Source organism: Mirounga angustirostris, unplaced genomic scaffold, assembly GCF_029215605.1.
Source record: "Mirounga angustirostris isolate CCGP_5_RB_7025 unplaced genomic scaffold, mMirAng1.0.hap1 SCAF_6, whole genome shotgun sequence".
Classification (NCBI taxonomy): Eukaryota; Metazoa; Chordata; class Mammalia; order Carnivora; family Phocidae; genus Mirounga; species Mirounga angustirostris.
Window position 1 is genome coordinate 56,520,976 of NW_026991714.1, and position 23,707 is coordinate 56,544,682.

A 23,707-nucleotide genomic window follows, 5' to 3' on the forward strand; every position below is an offset into this window, starting at 1 on the left:
ATTTATCCACTTACTCAATTGGCATTTATTGAATGCTAGACCTTCTGCTTCTGAGAATATAGAGGATTAATATTCTGAACACTCTTCTGCTATAATATTTTAAATTTCTAGGTGAAATTTAAATAAATAAATTTAAATGAATAACTGAGCTTACAAAAAAGAATGGAAATCTCAGAGGACAAAAGTGATTAGGAAGCAGGTGCCTGACCATGTAAGATTTTGTGAGCCAATGTAAGGACTTTAGATTTTACTCTGGGTGGGATGAGAAGCCACTAGAGGGTCTGATGTGTGTTTTCTCTTGCTGGTTATTTTCTTCCCCTCTGCTGCCCTCCCTCACTACCCATCCATTCTCAGGTCTCCCTGCCCTGTGTCCCAGAGGCTGAGCCCTGCAGACTGCATCACTGGCGGGCTGGTGTCTGATTGGTTTGACTAATAAGAGGCTCATACAGGAGATCAAAGAGCAAGAAGAGAGAGTGGTCAGGATATGTCTTACCCAACCTTTGCCTACACAGGTGTTCTCTCTAGAAGCAGCTGTATCTCTCCTCCAGTATAGCTCCTGATGGGTGGCTTCTCCTTTAGGGTTGCAATTCTCACTGGACTCTAACACCATCTCCTCCTTTGAATCTTCAGTCCCAGAGGTACAGCTGCATCCTGCTACCGCCAGACTCTGGATGCCTCATCCTCTCATGTTTGTTTTCTTAGCCTTGCCCAATCTATGTGAGTGGTCCCTTTAGTAAAGACTCTTCAGTGGGTGAAGAATTCACTCATCTGGGGTGAATTCTGTTTCTGGCTGGGACCCTGAGTGATACACATTTTAACTGAATCATTTAAGTTGTTTTGTTGAAAATAGGCCATAAAAAGAAGAGGGTAGAAACGTGGAGTCTACATGGGAGGACTTCTGCAATAATAGAGGTGAGAGATGATGGTGGTTTTGATGCATAATAGAATGGAAGTGATTGGATATTTTGACAGCAAAGCCAACAAAATTTGCTGACCTATTAGATATAATTTGTCAAAAGAAGAGGGGAATCTCAATTAACTCCAAAAGCTTTGGCTTAAGGAACTTAAAGAATGGAGTTATAATTTACTGAGATGTAAAGAGGCTTGGGAAGAGGAATTCAGAAGTTCAGTTTGGCACGTGTAAAATTTGAGAGGCTTTTTAAACAACTAAATGGAGATATCAGGTAGGCATTTGGCTGGGAACAGTCCTTGCTGGAAATACAAATTTAGGAGTCATCAAACATTTAGATGCTCTTCAAGGTGAAGAGGCTGGCTTGCATCACCAAGTCAGTGGGGGTAGAAAAGAAAAAAAACAGTGGTGAGCACTGGAGCACTCTGAAGGTTTGCAGAGTGGAGAGATGAGGGCAGACCAACAAATGAAACAGAGAAGGAACAGTCCATGAAGTAGGAGGAGAGCCAGGGGCTGGTTGGTCAAATAACATGAGGACAGAGGACCTTGGTGGGAGCAGTCTCAGGGAATTGGTGTGATTGAAAGCCTGATTAGACAAGGGTCAAGTGAGAATTGAAGAAGACTCAGAAATACAAGTCTAGATATTCCTTCGGGGTATGATAGTAAGAACGTCGGCACTTTGCCGGGCTCCTTGGCTCCAGGTTTGTCCCCACATCAAACCTGTGGTCTGGATTCTCCAAACTCCTGGCGGAAGATGTGCTCCCTAATCATCAAGAGCACGGGCTTCAGAACTGACTGGCCTGGGTTCAAAACCCCAACTGTGTTTCTTACTAGCTTTGTGACTAAACACAACTTTCTTAAGCTTTCTGACACTCTTTTAAATGGGGATGATGATAGTGCCTGCTGGGGAATAGTAGTACTTAACCTTCATGAAGACTCAATGAGGTGATCCATGTGTACTGTTGGTCGAGCTCTCCAGCTATTACTGTTATTACTCATCTTCTAAAAACTACAAATGTGATTTTGTCATCACTCTTCCTTTCCACTGCCCTCCATCATGTAGGTCCTAATTTCATATGCAGTCTATTTCCTTCACATTTTACACTCCAGAAATGCAAAAGTACTCTAGGCCCCCAAACTCCCCAAGGCAAAAACCGCCCCTGGGCTTTGCTATCTTTAGGGCTTAACTCTAGGAGATGCCATTACCAGGGACCTCCACTAGGGGGCGAGCAAGGACAGAGGGAGCAGGAACTGTCTACTGAAGCTTGACAGGCATCAGGAATTGGTGCTCTGATCCTGTGGTGTTTGCAGTAATCTGGGGCTCACTACCAAGGATAGCCAAGAGGTAGCACAGGTTTTATCCAAAAAGAAAGGAGGGAAAGAGAGAGAGAGATGGGGGTGGAGGGGAGGGAGGGAGGCAGAGAGAGGGAGAAGGAGGAGGAGAAGACAGGAGGGAAGGAAGGAAGGAAGGAAGGAAGGGAGGAAGGAAGGAAGGAAGGAAGGAAGGAAGGAAGGAAGGAAGGAAGGAAGGAAGGAAGGAAGGAAGGAAGGAAGGGAGGGAAAGGAGGGAAGGAGGAGAGAATCTAGCAACAATGCCCCTGGTCAGCAGATCTTCTTTTCTCAGGGTGGTGACAGAAGGCAGATTAGGAAAGGGGTGGGGAAAGAGGAGCGAGAAGAGGTGGGGAAAGATGCGGGGAAGGGGAGGAGGATGTGAGCCTCAGTCTGAGAAATGAAAAAAAAGCAAGCCTTTCTGGTGGCACTCCACGCAGCCTCCCGAAGCACAGCGCACCCAGCTGTGGGCAAGGACCTAGACACCCTGGTGCTGAGTGGAGAGGCTGAAGTCCAGAAGAGCTAAAGAAGGACAAATAAAGCCATGGTGAGCTTATCAGCCTCAAAGATTTCCAGATGCTCAGATAGAACCCCTTGAGATTGCAAAGACAGGTGGCAAAGGACAAGAAACAACACACTTCATTTTTGGTTTTAACAAAGCCAATAATTAAAAATGCTGAGTCTAAAAGGTGCTTCTAGAATCTTTCTTCTCAGATGTGCTGATTTCTCTTCATTGATTTGTCTCTGGTGAGATTCTTGAAGAAGTACTATTTTGTTGAAATGAGCACTTTTGCAGGTGAACACTGGGGCTACCTGAGAGGTGATACACTTCAGAAAATATGGTTTTAAGGTGTGCAGAGAACTTGTGGTCTGGATTCTGCAAAGTGTATTTTTTTTTAATTGAAAAAGAAATGAACTGCTTTTCTTTATTGGTGTCTGGCTATCTAATACTTTTAAGTGTTTGAAGCATCGAACCATTGTAATCCAGTGTAAGATTTTAACATTTAAATCTCAGACCTCAATAGTTCATTAAGCATCAAAGAACACCTTGAAAATATACATATTAAGTATCAAATAGTTTCATCTAACAGCTCAGCAGAAAGGAAGTACAAAAAAATATTGAAATGTAGAAAAAAATCAGAGTAGTAATAATCAGCAACCTAAGGCTAAAACATGAAAAAGAAAAGAAACAACTCTGTATCAGTTTTGAAGCAAATTTAATGCTACTTTTTCATGCACATCTAAGAAACCTCTTCCTTCAGACAGGGTTAGTGAGCATATGTATTTTATTTTGAACTTTAAGAAAGTTGCAGCCACCTCCTCAAGGTGCTCTAAAAATTGTGATTTAAGAATATAAATCTAACTATAATTTTGTATTTTCTTTGCAGATATTTCCATGGAAATGTCAGAGTTCTCAGAGGGGCTCATGGAATATCTTCAAGTTGTGGGTCTGGACAGTGCTATGTTGTGGTACGTTATGGCATTTGTATATTGCTAAGCCCTTTTTAACTTACGCTTATTTTTCTTAAATATCCACTGGGTGCATGTAGTCACAGGGAAGAATATTAGATAGATAGTTGTTAGTTCTATCCTTTCTATGAATGTCCTTTTCTTCTGTTACTTTTAGTACTTCCCCCAGAAACCTTCTAAGCCTGCCACACCCTTGTTGCATGGTCCAGATCCTGATAATCCCACAAAAGTCTTAATTATGAAGAAATAAAGTCAATTAAGGAAAATCTGATGGGACCCTTACAATCCATACCAAATATTTAGCAGGGTACTTTTATTTTTTTAAAAAAGATTTTATTTTCAGGTACTCTCTATACCCAACATGTGACTTGAACTCACAAGCCCAAGATCAAGAGTCACATGCTCTTCCAACTCAGCCAGCCGGGTGCTCGATACTTTCTATTTTTTTTTCAATAATTTAGTGCATGTCAATGTTATTTCTACAATTAAAGTGTGCCTTTTATATATATTTTTTTTATTCTTCTCTCATTAGTGTGATAAGTTTTATGTCTGATTCTTGAAGACTCTCCAGCAGTTGTTTTGAACCTTGTTTCCCCTTCTTAAGTAAGTTAGTCCTTCTTACTCCCTGGCTTAGATTTTGAGCTCTGGCCAAGCAAATGTGCTTTTCTCTGCCCCTGACACATTCCTTATGCCATGTCTTCCTCATGTCACCTGCAAAGCTAGTGCTCTTTTCATTCAACAAGTGTTTTCCAAGTTCCTATAATGTGCCAGGCACTGTCCTAGGCACTGAGGATATAGCACTGAACCAAACAGTTTCTTCTCTCTTAGAACTTATATTCTGGTAGAATGTTCCTTCAAAACTCTGTTCCAAATGTTTATTTTATTACATTCCTTACTCATTAATCCTATCTGTTTCTCAGTTCTCTGTTCACTTCTGATATGTTTAATTGGATCAAGATTAATTATGTTTTCTTTGCATCTGTTATTCCTTGTTTGGAATCCTTAGGAGACTGTAAAAATTGGATCTATGTTTTCTTTGGTATTCCTCCATGGTTTTTGCCCTACATAGTGAAAACTCAATAAATATTGATGACCATGAAAACATTTACCGTAATGGTAGAACAGCATTTCACATAGATCATACCATGCTTAGACTGGCATATGATACCATGAGGTCATTGCATAATTATGTGTTTGTTTCGGTTTTGTCAAAGCCCTCCTATTTGAAGAGCCCGTATGATTATTAAACACCATCAGCTGAGTATCTTTGTGCACAGAACAAGATCTAAATCAATTTCATAATCCTGCAGCATTTGGTTTTGTAAACTATTCTTTTTTAAAAATATAGTTAGATATATAAGGCTTGAGCTATGTATTGAGGCTTTCCCAGAAGCAGCTCTTCCTGTGGTAAAAGATTACCTTTTTGATATGAAAGAGAATACTTAAAAGTATGTTGTTATTCCTGTCCTTATATTACTTCTCCCACAGAAACATAAATGTTGGCTTTTAGGAAATTATCCCAGTATAAAAAAGTGGGCAGTAAGTTTTAGGGATATATATTATACAGAAATAGAAAAAGAAATATGAATTTCTAAAATACATTGGTTAAATTTCACTTGGAAGAATTTTGAGGGAAAAAATGAGGTTATGAAATAAAATCTAGGAAGCTACCAAATTTGCTATGAGCAAAAAGTATTATATATTACTGTGAAAAGTGATCAGGACCCGAAGGTCTAGGTTCCACTCAAAATCTGCAAATGACTGATTCTGTGGTCTTGGTTTCGTCATCTTTAAGTGGCAAGCCCAGCCTGGATTACTTCTAGGTTCTTTTCAGTTGTAACTGAGAGTCTGCATAATTCACACTGATGTCTTTCAGATTTCCTTGCACGTCATGGAACCAATGGCTGGACTTACCACTATTCTGAAAAATCTATGAACTGGGCGAGGGCTAGAAGGTACTGCCAAGAAAATTACACAGATTTAGTTGCCATACAAAACAAGGGGGAAATTGAGTACCTGGAGAGGACACTTCCCCTCAGCAAAACTTACTACTGGATAGGAATCCGGAAAGTAGGAGGAATATGGACTTGGGTGGGAACCAACAAGTCTCTTACAAAAGAAGCGGAGAACTGGGGAGATGGAGAGCCTAATAACAAGAAGTCCAAAGAGGACTGTGTGGAGATCTACATCAAGAGGATCAAAGACGCAGGAAAGTGGAATGATGACTCCTGCTACAAACAAAAGAGAGCCCTCTGTTACACAGGTAGGGAGTGGCCAAAGTGGAGAGAATGATGGGACTCATCCCAGGAGGATGATAGGGAAGAAAGTAGTTTCTAGTACATTCTAAAATAAATCCAGTCCTCCAAAAAAATAAAAATAAAATCATGTCACTTCTGTGCATTTTTGGCATGTGAGGCTGCTCCTAACACCCCAAAACTACACCTCTAAATCAATTTACATCAATATGTAAGTGTATGTGAGAAGTAAGGCAGGGAAGTAGAAGCAGAGAGATGGGTCTGGCCAGGAGCTCAGGCTCACATGATGCCTGTTTCCTCACTGTAAGGTAGGGGGATTTATGCTCATGTTTCCTCTTTGGCTTAATCTTACATAATTCTATAAAATGAAATATTGCCATGTTTCATTATCTGTGGAGGTTGGAAACTTCTGTTTTCAGTTCCAAAACAGTGTTTTTCCAAGTCATATTTCAACAATGAAACATAGTTAATTTGATCTCTTGTAAATTGGGCTCTCTACTGATTTAACAAGTTCAGACTTAATCTTTCTCTAGTATTTTCTATAAAGGAAGGGATTGTCAAGCATATTGCAGAAATGGTTGGGGTTGGGTCATCATTTAACCTACTTATAACATTTAAAACAAAGTATTCCAAGAGTTTCAAAGTATGTCACTAAGTTTCTCTGAAGTGTTATAGAGTATTGGCCTTGGTAAATTCATCCTATGTATATGTCTGTGGCTATATGGCCAGTATATTACATAAATAAAAAATTCTAGCATATGGTTTTATTGCCAAAAAAAGCTATGAATGTACAAATAAACCTTTCTGTTAATTAAATAGTCGCAGCCAGAAAGCTATCTATACCTGAAGAAATGATTATGAGTACTAAGAAGTAATCATGTTAAAATCATTTATTTCTGACCCTCCCTTAAAGCTTCTTGTCAGCCCTGGTCATGTGGCAACCATGGAGAATGTGTGGAAACCATCAATAATTACACCTGCAACTGTGATGTGGGCTACTATGGACCCCAGTGTCAATTTGGTAAGCCCCCATCCTGACTTGTTTCTTCCTATATATAGTTTAGGGGTTCTTGTAACTTGTGGAGGTTGACTGGGACAAAATGATACCTGCTATTCCAAGAAATGGAGAAGTTTTGATCAGAAGGATATGCTTGCACAATGTTGTTATGTTTTCTGAAAGATTTCACAAGTCAGCATGAAGTTTCAAATCACTTCTTAGCACGTCTTTTTGAGTTTCACAAAGAAGGCAGCTTGGTAGATTCCTGTTGTTAGGGAACTCATAATCTAGCCAACTTGTTGGATTCGTTAGAAGTCTAAAGCTTGAAAGAAACATTGCCATTTATTGTTAGGAGGGTGAGTTAACCATTAGGTAATCTTGCTCTTTTATGTAATCCTCAAAGTTATGACAGGGCAAGGCTGAAAAGAAAAGTTCACATAATGATACAAAATACAGGTCAGAGAAATATAGTAATAAATCCAACACATTTATTTGAGCTAGGTATTTGGGGGGATACAAAAACAAATCTATTATAGATTCTGCCCATAAAGGATTTGCAATTAGCTAGTGGAAATTATGTATGCTCATAATTTAGTTTGATGGAAAGCAAGGTAAGCTGGAGTTAACTGCCTAATGAAAGAATCTGGCCTTTATTTGACAATGGGAGGCCACTTAGTATCTTAAGACCTGCATTTGGGGCAATATTCCTAGAAGCAATGCATAAGATGGATTGAGGAACAAAAAGAGAAGATGGAGAGAATCAGTGGGAGTCTACTGAAATTATTGACAGATATGATGGTAGAAAACAGAAAGGAAAGAGTACATAGACTCAAAGTCAAGGAGTCTTTGACCCAGTCAACTCACTACCAAAAGAAACATCAAATCCTTTGATTGACATTGATTAAGTTTCAAAATTATGGTTGAAAAAAAAATTATGGTTGAAGTATCTGGTGCATAGGATAGAAAATTATAAGAAGAGAACAGCAATGTTTGTAAAGGATAAAGAATTAAAGCTAAAATAAATTTAAATGTCAACCAACTGGAATAGGTCTAACTCATTTCATTCAATTCCTACCCAATACTTTCACTCCACTGCTGAAGTTTATTTTTTATTATTTATTTATTTATCCTTAATATTTTCATATTTTATTTTTTAATTGTTATGTCATTGGCATAACCATTTCACTCCCTTTTGAACATTTTATTCTTTTTTTTTTTTGCCTCCGCTTCCATTTTATCATTCTTTTCTGGTCTTCTTTCTACCTATAATCATTTCTCCTTGGGTTTCTTCATGGGCACTTATCCAAGCCCATACACTATTGTTATTTCTCATTTTCTTCTATCTTTTGTCCAGGGACTCTACATGACCCCGCTTTGATCAAACTTACCAACTTCTGTGGACTCACAGATTCATGTGAGCTTTGGACTGACAAATCTTTGTCCAGCCCTGAATAATTCCAAATATGCTAAGTATATCTTTTGTAATGCCCCAAAGATTGTAAAATCAATTGTCCCAGCCAACTTGCCTTTTTGTATTTCTATTTCAGTATGAGGCACCCCCATTTACATGGGTACTCTGATATGAAACTCTTCCACCTCCCCTTTTATGCAAAGTAACACACTGTTCATTTTTATAACTTACTGTTTCTCTAATTTTCCTCCTACTTGTCAATTCTGCTACTACTGCCCTCATTCCTCCTAGATTATTGCTTTAGTTTCTTGCTAAGTTCCACAAGGTTAAATTAGCTCCCCTTAAAAATACTATTCATACTATAGGCAGGCTGATTAATCAAAAACAAACAAACATCACACATATATCTACCCTTTAATTTCTAACTATCATTTGTCCTACAGGATGAAATCTGAACTCCTCAAGCTTAGAGAAATGCTTAATACATAGTAGGTACTCAAAAAATAATTGAAAAAAAGATAACAGCATTTAACCTTAGCTCCTACCTTTCTTTCTAATCTCATCTCCCATCAGCTCCTGCCTCCTCTTTCCTTCTAGGAACATTAAAATGCTTGTAGTTCTCCACACTTTTCATGCATGCTTTGTATCTCATTGACTTGCTCGTGGCTTTATCCCTCATTTTTGCACATGGCTAACACACCTGTTCATCTTTAAGACATAGTTCAGGGACCAATTTTCTTCAGAAAGCTTTCTTTGGACCCTAAGACAAGCTAAGTCTCTAAATTCCATGTCCCAATAGCTGCACATATTTCTCTCTTGTTTATCCCACATTTGTTGAAGTCATCCATGTACTTGTCTGTATCCCCTGGTAAACTGACAGCTGCTTGAGATCAGTATTATTTACCATTTCATATATCAGATTGAGACTATGCCTGGATATATTAGGCACTTACTTGCAGGCATGAGTTGAACTGGAGAACGTAATTTGGGCTTATACTGTATATGGAAAATATAAAAATTTTCTAGTTCTTCAAGTCCATTCTTCATTGAAATCTCAAAACTAAGGTCATAATGATGGCTCAAATTTGATAATCAATAGGACACAAGAGTTGAAATAGTTGTTCAAATGGCATGGCAGGGCCTAAAAATATGAAGAATGATTTCCAAGGCTCAATTTGATCTACTATGATACCACAAGTCAGAGCAGGGAAATAGTTTCTGGAGGGGACTGAAGGTAGGAGCTAGAGAGGGTGGAGACAGAATCAAGGCTGAGATGTTTCCTAAAGCTTTCCCACTCTTTTTCCACACCTCCTGCTCCCAGCACTCTAATATACCTAGGAGCTCTGATGTGAGTTATTTCCAAATTGAGCTGGTCATTCCCATGTGAACCTATGTAGGTTTAAACATTCTCTCCACAGATAATGCCAACAATAATAAAAAGACTAGCTAGTGTTTAATTAGGACTTCCTATGAGCCAGGTTCTCTCTTTTTTTTATTATGTTATGTTAATCACCATACATTACATCATTAGTTTTTGATGTAGTGTTCCATGATTCATTGTTTGCATATAACACCCAGTGCTCCATGCAGAACATGCCCTCTTTAATACCCATCACCAGGCTAACCCATTCCCCCACCCCCCTCCCCTCTAGAACCCTCAGTTTGTTTTTCAGAGTCCATAGTCTCTCATGGTTCGTCTCCCCCTCCAATTTCCCCCCCTTTATTCTTCCCCTCCTGCTATCTTCTTCTTTTTTTTTTTTTTAACATATAATGTATTATTTGTTTCAGAGGTACAGATCTGTGATTCAACAGTCTTGCACAATTCACAGCGCTCATCATAGCACATACCCTCCCCAATGTCTATCACCCAGGCACCCCATCCCTCCCACCTCCCACCACTCCAGCAACCCTCACTTTGTTTCCTGAGATTAAGAATTCCTCATATCAGTGAGGTCGTATGATACATGTCTTTCTCTCATTGACTTATTTCACTCAGCATAACACACTCCAGTTCCAACCACGTCATTGCAAATGGCAAGATTTCATTCCTTTTGATGGCTGCATAATATTCCATTATATATATACACCACATCTTCTTTATCCATTCATCTGTTGATGGATATCTTGAGTCAGGTTCTCTTTTAAGCCCTTGACTTACATTAGATCATTTAATTCCCATACCAACTCTAGGAAGTTAACACAGTCATCATGATTCCTATTTCTTTCTTTTTTTTTTTTTTTAAGATTTTATTTATTTATTTGAGAGAGCGAGCGAGAGAGAGCATGAGGAGTGGGGAGAGGCAGAGGGAGAAGGAGAAGCAGACTCTCCACTGAGCAGGGAGCCCGATGCGGGATTCAATCCCAGGAACCTGGAATCATGACCAGAGCCGAAGGCTGAGGTCATGAGATCCGACTGAGCCACCCAGGCTTCCATGATTCCTCTTTCATAGATGAAGAGACTGAAGCTGGAAGGGTTAATTTACCTTGTGCCAAGGCAGAGCTGGGATTTAAACCCAGACATCAGGTCCTCTTCACACTAGCCAATGCTGTTTCTTTTGTTACTGCAGTGATTCAGTGTGAGCCTTTGGAAGCCCCTGATTTGGGGAGCATGGACTGTAGTCACCCCTTGGGGAACTTTAGCTTTATTTCCACATGCACCTTCAACTGCTCTGAGGGAACAGACCTCATTGGGATTGAGGAAACCACTTGTGGACCTTTTGGAAACTGGTCATCTCAAGAACCAACCTGTGAAAGTGAGTAACTCTTCAGACTAGAGGTTTTGTCATGGCCGCCTTGGGTTTACAAACTGAGAAAATGCAGTAGAGACTTGCTAAGAAGTCTCTGTCCTCTTTGGAACATAGTTTAATCTAACTTAGATCACACTGTGATGTTTTTTAAAGGGATTGTTGTTGCTCAAATCAAAAAGAAAAACCACAAACAAAAAACAACCAAATATCTCTGAAACCATCTCACAATATGTACATACATGGTGTGATTATACTGTAATTTTTAGTTTTCTCATTGTCTTGGCAAAAATAGTCTTGCTGAACCTCAGTTAAATGTTGGTTGTTCTGTCCTCTCAATAACCCTTTTTATGTGGCATCTTACTGAACACCAACGAATTTCCTTCCCAGGGGGTTGAGGGTTTTGGTGTTCTTTTTTTTTTTTAAATGGGCTCCACACCCAGTGTACCCAACATAGGGCTTGAATTCACAATCCTGACTGAGATCAAGACATGAGCTGAGATTAAGAGTCAGACACTTAACCACCTGAGCCACCCAGGAGCCCCAATAGAAGGTTTTTTTGATTGTTTTATTTGGTTTATTCTTAAAATCATTTTTACTTTTCCTCCTCTGTGAATTCTCAGGGGAATAACAACCACTGTGAAAAACAAACACATAGTCTCTTGATCTTTTTTTTTTTTTCATTTGAAATGTGGTGGGTTTTTCTTTTTAACTGTCAAGAAGACTACCCCTATATGGAGAAAACTGGCCGCATCTGTACCTGTGAAGTTTTGGTTACATTTTCTACATTTATGCATCTGAATCACTAATTTTAAGTGGTTTAATTCTCATAAAATTATCAAAATCATATTTAAATCATAGAACTAAGTTGCCCAACAAGTTGATGAATTTACAAAAGTTGAGTGACCTGCTTCAGAGAATGAGGGTGTTTTTCAACACTGCTTGTCAAGTGAAAGGGTGGGAATTCTCTGCATTCACTGAGCATATTCCATGAGAGCTCTTGAGGCCAAGGCCATGTAGCATGGCACACTTTCAGCTGGAGAGTTACCAAGACTGGGGCAACAACCTAGAGGAGCCAACTCTACCCTCTGCTCCCCTCCTTATCACCTCCCAAGGGTGGTCAGTGCTCCTGGCTTCCCCTCTGACTCACCATTCTCCATTATTCTCAAGAAAATAAAGTCTGGAAGCAGCATTATCAGAACTAATTTTTAGAGATTATAAATGTCTAGATTCAATCAGGTGGTTCTACAGTTGAGTCAAGCAACTTTGGCTAAAAACCTTTGGTCAAGGGAGGGTCCCTGCTCAGAAATACTGCTTTTTTCTTTTTCATTGAAGTGATTCAATGTGAGCCTTTGGAGGCCCCTGATTTGGGGACCATGGACTGTAGTCACCCCTTGGGGAACTTCAGCTTTACCTCCATGTGCACCTTCAACTGCTCAGAAGAAACGGAGTTAATCGGGGAGAGGAAAACTATTTGTGGATCATCTGGAATCTGGTCAAGCCCTAGTCCAAAATGTCAAAGTGAGTAAATGTGCCCTGATATACTGAAGATTTAAGAATGGAATTGGTAGATGGGGAGATAATAGGGAAAGATATATTAAACTTTTAAATTTCATTTTGCTAAATGTGTATGGCCTAAAGATAAATTTGTACACATTAATCTACTGTAAAATCCTGGGCTGTTCTATGTCTTCCTTCAATGGCAACCATTTCTTTCTTCAGCTGATTTTCAACTCCTATCTTAACTCTTAACATCTAAAGGCACTGTCTCTGACTTATTTCTTATTCATTCTTCTATTCTACTACTATCTTGCTTCCGTTAGTCCAGTAAAATGTCCCGACAAAGGTCACCAGTGACCACCTAATTCCCAAAATAGTGGATATTTCTCCATTATCACTAAGCTGATGCCTCCTTAATCTGTGTATGAGAAGGACTCTGTCTTCCTCATTTCCATGGACTCTCCACTTGACACGGTGCCCATGCTAAATCAGGTAAATAAATAAGTTGTCCTCTGTTTGGATCATCTGGGAACTTGAGCTTTTTTGCTATTATATATTTGGGTGTGAGAGTGGAAGCACCTTGAAAGAATTCATCAAAGTAACACCAAGAATAAGGGACACAAACCCTGTACTAATATGCAAAAGTACATTTGTTTAATTCATGGTATTGGAACGTAGACTTTTTTCATATGGGTAGTTTTTCTTTTTTTTTTTTTTAATTTTTTTTTCATATGGGTAGTTTTTCAACAAAAGCTCCCAAATGAACTTAGTTCACTCTTTCAAGAGGATATAGGTGTATCCATCTACTTATTTGTGAAGGAAGTAGAAATATGTGGTAGGACCACATCATTTAAAAGACAGTTTAATGTAGGTCCTTGGATGCAAACAACAAGTGCATATGCTTGCACAGCTGTTTCAAAGTAAAAGCACTAATAATTTCCTTTGATTGATATGTTACCTGGTTCAGATCACTGGCTTTTATTTTTCTTGAAGTCTTATTAGACATGTTAGGTCTTCTCAGTGTCGTAGAATCCCAACTATTGAACAAAGCCGTGGAAATAAATACAATGATGACCACTTTTTGCCAAGATTTTTAGGTACTTCTTCTGGGAGTTCCATGAATTGCAAATCTGGAGACTAAGAATTTATAGGCATTGGGCTAGAAAAGTTTGTCCTGTCTCTGCTTCTGCTGTAGGCTCATCATGGTCTTTCCCATGCTAGTTTCATCATCTATCAAAGGGCATCAAATGGGCTATTACTGGGAGACATGGGGAGGAACAAAGCCTAATGTCACGAGATGGCACTAAGTACATAGTGCTGTGGCCTCGTGCTCTGTTCCTTACTGATCTCTCTTTCAGAAGTGGACAGGAGTTTCTCAATGATCAAGAAGGGCGACTATAACCCTGTCTTCATTCCAGTGGCAGTCATGGTTACTGCTTTTGCTGGGCTGGCATTTATCATTTGGCTGGCGAGAAGATTAAAGAAAGGTATGTGAGTTTGCCTTCATATGAAAGTAATACAATTCAAAATGGAAAAAATATAGAAACACACAGGAAATTAAGTATGATCAGTTCAACCAAAGCAAGATACCAAGCTCTGTGTTCTATAGATATCATCCCTGAGGATGTGTGAAACAGCCCATGCATACTTCCATTAAAACAAGTTGGCCGATTTGTGATTTTCATCTGACAAACCTTTTAAAAATGCCTACTGTCTTCAAGGCACCATGCTAGGGTGATAATAGACAAATGAGATATTTTAATGGTTCTTTGCTCTTCTTTAATTCTGAAAAAAAAAGGACGTATAATCTCTGTCCTCTAAGAGCCTAAATGCCTTTGATCTCAATGCTACAATTCCACTAGAAAAGGAATCTAATGTCCAATAAGGTTTTTAAGGCACTGTTCCCCAAAACCTGAGTCACATATCTGTCTGACTTCTTACGTGTGGGAATTGCATTGTCTCTGGAAAAAAAAATCCTCACGTTTTCCCCCCTGTGTCTATTCACTAAGGTCACAGTTCTAACCAAATGCACTGCATTTGCCTCCCCTCCACTCTGGCCTGGAGAAGAAAAGGGAATAAGGAGGGCTGTTTGAGAAGCCAATAGCTACTGCCTGGCACAATACATGGGACACCACCAGGGAAAAACAACAGCATCACTCCCCTCACCTCCCTCCTGAGTATGTCCAAACCTTAAAGTGGGACCGACTTGCTGGTTATAGGCCCACTGTCTGTGGCAGACCCTGAGTATGCACTGCCACATTTGGCCAAACTCACCTGGCAGAAACGTTTAAGACTAGGAAATTCATGGACATTAGCAGCTTTTGAGATATCACTGCCTTAAGTTCAGAGGCCATCAGTGATCTCAAAATAACTGCTAACCAACTGTTTGGTGTTGCCTTTCTATGGAGTCAGTTGATTGCCATTTTAATTTTACTTCCATCAGTTAATTAGTATGTATTCTGTTCAGTGAGTATGGTCTATAAAGGCTGCCTCTCACCCATCCTCACTGCCAGTTGCAGGAATGTTATCTACCAATCCCTAGCGGTCTTCTACTGTGATCTGATCTTTCATTCCAAATATAAGAATGATACTAGATTATTTTTATAACCAACCCAGAAAGATGATGGAAGGGGGCACCGTTGATGTGCAAGAGCTTCCTTCATGTCAAGTGAGGGCCCTGATCCGCTCATGTGTCTCTGCTCCTGTTCTTGGAAATTCTGCTAAGACTGGATCCCATCATCTTACAGTACAATATGAAGAACTCAAGTATTACTCTAAGGCACAGGAAGAATGAGATTTTTTTTCTCCCGCCATTGATTATCCTTTCCATTGAGACTTCAAAGCCTGACCCCAATTGTCTTTTTTTCCCTCCTACCTTGGATGATGGTGACAGAACTGAGGGGTAGAGATTGCAGTGGACCATTACACACCACCCTCTGGGAGACGGGGCTGTTCTCTAAATAACCTTTAAGGATTTGGGGGCTGGGAGTCATCTTAATAAGTAGGATATCCCCAAATTCCAAAGTCTTTTAATAACTGTTAGAATCTAAAGACTAGAATGAAGTCACTTGTATTCAGTGGCAGGGTGTGGGGTGCAGGGCGGGGGTTAGCTGGCGAAGGTGGCTCAGCAGGGGTGAGAAAAGCAGTGGGGTTGTTTTTAAAATTTTTTTACCCTGGAGTCATTTCTGTACAAGATCTCAAACTGATAACCTGAAAACTACATGCCCCTGCTGTGGGAATAAGTGTGGGGCAAACAGGAAACAGATAACGGGCAGTTGGGCTAGATAAATGTATGCCAACAAAAAGAACAGAAGCCCTGGGAGATCACTGACTCTGTAGGAGAGTCAGGGTATCTTTAATGTAACATTTTAATAGCCTTCATTTGTGGAACATCTTCTGATATTTCCAACTTTCAAGTGACTTTATCTTCCAAAGATTGTAGTTGTAAGTTAGTTCTTTGCAACAAGAATGTTTTTCCTATAGAAACGGTGTTAGGAATGATGGTTAAGTTCCCAGGTTAACCCCCCAGAGCTTTTCTAACAGTGTAGCTGACACATTTACAAGAAAAAAAAGTTAAAAGCAATAAATCTGCATGTGTATAGTAGTTATCAACTCTGAGGAATTCATATGTGTTTTGGGTTCAGCAAGCTGGAAAAAGAGGACAGGTGAATATTTAGGACATAGTAGCCAGTGAAATGACTAGATTCTTGACTCCTGTCCTGTCCTTGGATGGATCTTCTGAACCTGCAGTTTGATACCTGCCCTAGTTGTCTTGATATCCGGGCTTTTGCTCCGTTCTTCTGGAAAAGACATAAATGCAAGCTCCAGAAATGCATGCCCGTCTGTATGGGCTTGTCTAGAAACACTTTTCCCCCTCGATAACCATTCTCTGATTAGTCATTATCATTGGCCCTGTTTGATAAATAAGGAAACTGAGGCAGGGATTTTAGGTCAAATGTCTCAAATCCCATATCAACAGGGGCCAGAATCAGAGAGCAGACTCCCATCCACACATGCCCCTTAACACCAGTGGTCTTCAGATTAATGAAGCTCTTGGTTGGAAGACTTATTCCCCACCTGAACCAACCCACAAGGTTAGAACAAGACATGAAACTGAACATATGCCCCTTAGTTCCTTTTATTCAAAAAGAACTCTCTCAGTAGTAACAGATTCTTGCTCATGTATTGTTATGTGTGTCATTGTTCCTAAAAGGAAAACATATTTATATGAAGATAAACAAACAGAACCTGAAGTTAATTAAGATTTAATTCTCTTTGCTCAAATGCAAACAGCCAATGTCATCAGCAGGCTGAATTTTGGAGGAAATGTGTAAAAGAGTAAATTCTAACATTTTAAAGGTTTAAAACAATATCTGAGGCTGTGTATGTGGTAGGCCCTGACCTAAGCAGTTTGAATACGTTTTATTTTACCAACTCAGTGAAGAATCATGCTCCTTTCACAGATGAAGGAACTGTGGCTTGAGAGGCTAAGCAGCTATTCAGAGACACACCACAGTTGATAAAACAGGATTTGCACTCAGACTGGATGATTCTAGAGCTCCAGTTTATAGCCACTGAAACACAGTGCTTCCCAGTGATTTTTTTTTTTCAAAAAGCTTTTTTTTTGCTTTTATTTCCTCTGGAGTCCAACTCTGCAGTTCTTTCATTAATCTATTTATTTATACTCTTTTCTTTTTCAGAAATAATGTAAGATGGTTTATGAAATGTATTCAACATAGTAAGTTAAAATTAGTTTAAAAGTAGGTAAGGAAAGGAAGGCCAAAATTTAGGGCATAAAAAGAAGTTGGAGCAAGAGGTGAAGTTAGTACACAAAAATGTGTGTCACGCTTGATAGAAAAGGGTCTCAGCTCTGGCTCTGTTTCCTGGCAGCCAGTCAAAGAAGGGAGCGTAAATAGTTATGATATTTACTGTGTTTGTAAGATAAAAACACATCAGTTACTCAGATGAATGAGTAATTCCTGCCACCAAGACCCGAGTAAAATTTCTTTGTGGATTCTCACAGACAAGGTGGTGTGAGACGTAATGACACATATTCTTACAGTATTAGTAGCCAAGTCTCTTAGGGAAGAATCTGCAGGTGGGCTGAGATGGCGGGTGGGAAGAGGTAAACACGTGTATGGGCATAGCGGGACTGACCATCAGGCAATTCGGGCTAGACTTCTGTCTCTATGATCGGCATAAAGGATGAAATGGAATGCAGAAGCATCTGTATCAATGGGTCTATTATGTATGAATATATACCACTGTTTGAATTAGCACATTAAGCCAGCATCTCAAATCCCCTTACACACAGCTGGGGTCCACCAACAAATACACAATACACCTCAAAAGCCAATTTTGGGAGTAGGACTCAGCCTTCTCTCTTACAATTGGACTTGTCTACTTTCACTGATGCCATTTTTCCTATTTCTTCTATTTTTAGGTAAAGAGTCCCAGAAAAGGTAAGTTTCATCAGTGAGAAGTTTCTACATCTGTTGATCTTTTCTCTACCTTCCTTGAGACACTTCCTGTTATAGCTAGACATGTTAACTCCTTAGTAACTATTTACATGAGGTCTCATTCAAATGAAGTTTCCATATAAAGTGATAATCCACCAGCCTCCTCTAAAAGCTGTGCTTTTGGCTTTTTTGTGTGTGGGTGGTTTTGTTTTAGTGCCAGGGGATTAGAATGATTGATTGAATGAATGGATGAATGAATGAACAAATAATGCCCTATTAAGAAAGGACAGTTATGTGAAGGGAGCTCTTTCTGATTATCCCTGAATTTTCTATAAGGATTGGAAGCATGATGATTTCTCTTCTTGTCCTAGAGGAATATAAGGGCAATACCAAATACAGTTTTCGGGAAACATTCAATTCATCAAGCATTTATTGAGAAACTAATAAATCCCAGGCCCTAAGAAGGTATAATTCTGGACCCCAGGCCTTCAGTGCCTAGTATAAGAATGTAAATGACTACTGCTCTGATAAGCATTGACCTTCAGAAACGTGAAAGAGGTAGGGAACATGAATTCTGCCTGTGGCTTCCGCAATGAGGCAATTTTTTTTTAGCTTGGTCTTGAACCTCAGATTTTTTCAGCTGGAGAAACACAGACTGAGAAGCAATGCAGGCATATGTAAATACACGGTTCAGTTGGCAGAATTGAACATGGCAAAACATTTCTCAGTTTCAGGGGTTCAGTGACTTGCTTAGAGATTTTGGGAAGGAGAGTGTAAGTAGGAAGAACTATGAAAGTGAGACTTTGGTGACATACTGAGGGCCCAGTTAGAAAACTGAGCTCGTTTTAAAATGCTGGAAGAAGCAGGATGGTCCCTGAAGATGTTGGTTGCTTGTTCAGGCAACCATGCTACCAACCACAAATTGTTATGAAGAAGTTCTTACTAGTTCAGTGAACTGTAGCTTTGAGTGCAAAAGAGAAACCATGAGCCTCAACTATAGGGAACAAACTGAGGGTTGCTGGTGGGGAGATGGGTGGGGGGGATGGGGCGGGTGATGGGCATTAAGGAGGGCACGTGATGTAATGAGCACTGGGTGTTATATGCAACTGACGAATCACTGAATTCTACCCCAAAACTGATAATATCCTATATGTTAACTGAATTGAATTTAAATAAAATATTAAAAAAAGAGAAACTGGGGAGATATAAGGCAACATAAGCCAGATCATAGAGTAATTTATAAGCCATATTAAGGAACATGGACTTAATCCTCAGGTCTTTTCGGATAAAGCAGGTGAATGTCATGCTGAAATTTTCACCTTATGAGGATCATTCTGCAAACAGGGGAGTTGGGTGAGCCTGGAGGCAAATAACTGATTTGGAGGCATTTGAAGTTACTAGGTTAAAGCTGATGGTGCCTGTCTAGAGAAATAGCAGTGAGGTTGAGTTCATGAGGTAAGAGGTAAAATCAAGTGAATATGGTAATTAATTCGCTAAGTGGGAGAGAGAAGAATCAAAGAAGTCATTGTAATTTTGATGGGGAACTGGTGGATGGTTCCTGTCTATACTATACTATTTACTGAGAAGGGAACATAAAAGAATGAGAAGTTTTGGAGGTGGAGATCATAGGTTCAGTTTTGTCTGTGTTGAGCTTTAGGTGTCTGTGGCTCATCCACAGTTGATTGGTTCAGTCTGTTGCACAGGGGCCACCTTGGGGCAGGAGAGTGGATCTGGGGTTTCTCACATTCCAGGAGGTTAACCGCTCTTTTGGGAGCAGGTACAGTCATCTGGGAAGTGTGTGGAGTGGGAGAACAGAAGATGATGTGGGAGAGAGGGCAGGAACCTGGGTAAAATCCATATCAAACAGGGTGACAAGGGACGCCTGGGTGGCTCAGATGGTTAAGCGTCTGCCTTCAACTCTGGTCATGATTCCAGGGTCCTGGGATCGAGTCCCACGTCGGGCTCCTGGCTCAGCGGAGAGCCTGCTTCTCTCTCTCCCTCTGCCTCTCCCCCTGCTCATGCTCTCTCTCTCTGTATCCCTGTGCCTCAAATGAATAAATTAAAAAAAAAATCTTTAAAAAAACAAAACAAAACAAAAATGGGTTGACTGAGGAAAAGGAGAATGGGGAGAAGTTGCCAGAGAGGCAGAAGGAAGATGAGGAGAGTCTGGGTTATGAATGCCAAGGAAAGAAGGAAGTAGAAATTGTTTCAAGGGCTTCTGGGAGAGCCAGTGAGTTCTCACTGAACGTAACAAGGTTATCAGTGCAGAGACTGTTCTGTTTGAGGTCATGATGGAAGAAGTCTGATAGCCAGGTGTTTAAGGTTCAGTGGGGATGAGGAAGTAGAGGCAGAACACGTAAGCCATCTCTTTTTAAAAAGCTTGCCTAGGAGATGAGACAGGAACTGGATGACTGGATAAGAACATCAGGTCAGTGGAGGTTCTCATATTCTATTTTATTTTATTGCCCTATCTTCCATTCAATACTGTAGATGGGGACCTAGACCCTTCTCTGGGCTGGGCTCCCTATCTCTGTGGGCAGGAAATCCACAAGATGTAAAGATCTCTTTCATGCTCACACCCAGTGAGTGAAAGTATTTTCTGGCACAATCCACCCAGAGCTGTTTTCTCGTCACAGGAACCACCTGTTTTTTAATTGCCACTAGATGGAAGCAGATCAATTCAATTTTTAGGAGACCTTGGGGGACAGGAAGAGAGGCTGGCAGGAAGAGTATTAGCATTAAGTTCATTACCACACTCAGCTAATTGCCATATTAAGTTTAACGGCTCACTGATTTTTACAATGAATCAATCAATTATTGTTTATTGCATACTTTTGTGTTGGAACAATGCTAAGCTTGACTGAGACACCAAGAAAAGTAAGTCCTTGACCCTGACCTCAGGGAGATTATTATCTAGTTGAGCAGTGAAGACAAAAAAATAAAAAAAAATATTTTCAGAAAAATATAAGGCAGAGGATGGTAATAGACAATGAATTCTGTGTTAAAGGACTTTTTCAATACAGAAGAAGCTTGTTGATCACAGAAAATCTTATAAAGAAGGTGGACCCTGGGTTGGTTTTGAAGAATGGATGGGATTTAGGTGTATGAAGAGAAGCAGGGGAGACTACAGGGAAATGATTTAAACACGCTATGGTAGTGGGGCTGGGGCAGCGTGTTCGGGGGGCAGTGACTGGAACTGCCAGGAGTCCAGGGTGTAGAGGAGCTGTGAACAGAAGTTGGAAAGGAAGGCTGGCCCCATCAAGATAGGTCCTGAATGAGTCACCAGATGTTCTAGAAGGACTTAGCAAAGAAGCAGTATTTGCCCAGCTGCCTTGAGACACCTCTCATTTATTGACCAAAGTGACTTTAATTCATAGAATTATAAAATTTTAGGTCTTGAAGGGATCTTGATGGACATCATTTTCAAACTCTATAACTGAGCTAAAGAACTTTCCTATAGGCCCTGAGCTAGTGACATAGTTAAGATAATTGTAAACATTTATGAAACATTAATTCCATGCTGCACACTGCTCTGAGTGTTTTAGGTGTCTGAAATCATTCAATGTTGCCTACAAGCCTGTGGGGAAGAAGTACTATTAATACTCTCATTTTACAGGTGAAGGAACTGAGGTAAAGAGAAACAAAATATCTGGTCTGAGGTCACTGAATAAATGAAAAAGCTGAGATTTATACCCATCTGGATCCAAAGATCATGCTTCATCCTTATGCTTCTAGAACTCAGGACTCAGTGATTGAGCCCTAAGTCCCAGACACCCTCCTCTCCCAGTGATGCGATGATTTCTCCCCGAAACCATTTGTGATGGTACTGAGGAAGGGTGGGATGGAAGAAGTAGAGTGTGTTTCTAGAACAAGCCAAACATAAAATGAAAACCATCACACTAAATATTGGAGCATTTTTTTAAACCCCTGGCGCCAACCTGCATAGTCCTGTGTGCTCATCCTTGAAAGTTTTTCGCTGGTGAATGACCAACACCTAGGGCATTTGTGGTTTCAATTCTTGCCAGGTTATTTTCACTCTTCTGCAAATTGGTTCTGTTTACCACCTCATTTGGTTTCTAGTGTCTAAATTCTGCCTGGGTAAAAGCTACACCCAAGATACACAGGAAGATACGATGCCAACCTCAGTGGAGGGTATATGTGAAATTTTGTTTTCAGAAACATTTTTATCTCTGTATTGGCAAGCACATTTGCAGCTGCTGAACTGTGGTTTACCCTGGCAGTTCATCATGAGAGCAGAGTCTCAGAATCTGGTTCTCCCTTTGAAAGGTGCTATTAAGACATGCCATAATTGCCTCCCCGCTCCCTCCCCTCTCCCCCATCCCCTGCAAGAATGAGACAACTGTGTCACACACACACAAAAAGGTGTCATTTACTTCATGAAACTAGATTTGTAACCATTTCCTTAAATCATGTCCCACCAGAATCAGGCATTTAGAGTTACTACCATACCTTTCATAAGTTTTGATTTTTCTCTAATTTTTCTTTCTATTTGAGCATTGTCAACTTCTACTTTTCATTGACTGCCCACCACTTAAAGTCTATCTAAAATGCCCTTCATACTCATTGATCCTAAAACAGAGGTTGTGCCCCAGAAATGTCTCCAGGTGTGGTCCATGGACCAGCAGCATGAGCATCATCAAAGAGCTTGTGAGAAATGCAGAATCTCAGGCCCCACCCAGACCTACTAAATCAGTCTGCATTTTAACACCACCTCTGGGTGGCAAGTACCTGCAAGTGTGAGAAGCATTGCTTTAGGGTTTTCTTCTCATTCTTTTGCCTTAGTGAATGTCCTGTGTCTTGTCCAACCTATCTGAAAGGCATTTTCTTCACTCCTTTTCTGACGTTCAGTGAATATTTACCTTTACTAACACTGTTAAGTTTTGCAATTTTTAATCTCCTTATTTTAATTTATATTCTCCTGTTTTTCATTCAGCACAAATGATCCATATTAAAGCAACCTCTGTGAAAAAAAATTCTTGGGATACTAAAGTGTCACTGGATCCTTCAAATCCCTCCCTGAAAAGTATCTCATGGTGGTGTCTCCTATATTGAAGATGGAGTGCTTCTCTTTCTCTGCATCTGGAAAGATTTCTACAGGATCAGCAGCTCTTTCTGCTCCCTGTGTGACCCTCACCCACCCCTGCACCCCTGCCTACAGTTGTGCTTTATATTGCTTGTGTTTTATTCTCTTTTTCATGGACCATGGGGGGAGAAGATTGCTTTGGAATATAAAGATGTCCGATTTTGCTCTCTATCTTGACTCCATTTCCAGTTCCAACTCAGTGCTGTCCCTGATGACCTTCTGTACCTAATGACCTTAAATACAGTGGAAACTTGATACATGTGTTCCTACAGACTCGATTTTGTTGCAAGTCACATTTTATCTCCCCTGCCCTCCAGTCGCTTCTAGGGGTACATTCTTAGAGATAAGTTCATAAAAGTGATGTTATCCAACTCCAGCAAAGTAATGGAGTTCAGCTCTAAACAGAGAAAGTCCTACTTGCACAGTAGCGTCACCTTCTGTAAATGGAGGCCATCCTATTTAATTGCCTCAAGCCTCTCCACCTTCTGTCTCCTCTTCCCAGTTGGCTGGCTTCCACAGGTAGCATCT

The 23,707-nt window shown here is 40.1% G+C and overlaps 1 protein-coding gene across 3 annotated transcripts; it reads left to right on the forward strand.

The window, feature by feature from the left end:
- The first annotated feature begins 2,667 nt into the window (after positions 1 to 2,667).
- Positions 2,668 to 23,434, forward strand: SELL (selectin L). Of its 3 annotated transcripts, none has more exons than XM_045877495.3 (9): positions 2,668 to 2,786; positions 3,628 to 3,709; positions 5,586 to 5,972; positions 6,878 to 6,985; positions 10,940 to 11,125; positions 12,452 to 12,637; positions 13,975 to 14,103; positions 18,060 to 18,078; positions 23,030 to 23,434. In XM_045877495.3, the coding sequence occupies exons 1-9, from the start codon at positions 2,784 to 2,786 to the stop codon at positions 23,046 to 23,048; spliced, it is 1,119 nt and encodes a 372-aa protein (XP_045733451.1). In that variant the 5' UTR covers positions 2,668 to 2,783; the 3' UTR covers positions 23,049 to 23,434. The 3 variants fall into 3 exon arrangements, with proteins under 3 accessions (XP_045733451.1, XP_064450416.1, XP_045733452.1); XM_064594346.1 differs by having other exon boundaries at positions 14,035 to 14,103; XM_045877496.2 differs by lacking the exon at positions 23,030 to 23,434 and adding an exon at positions 21,692 to 23,018.
- Positions 23,435 to 23,707: the final 273 nt, after the last annotated feature.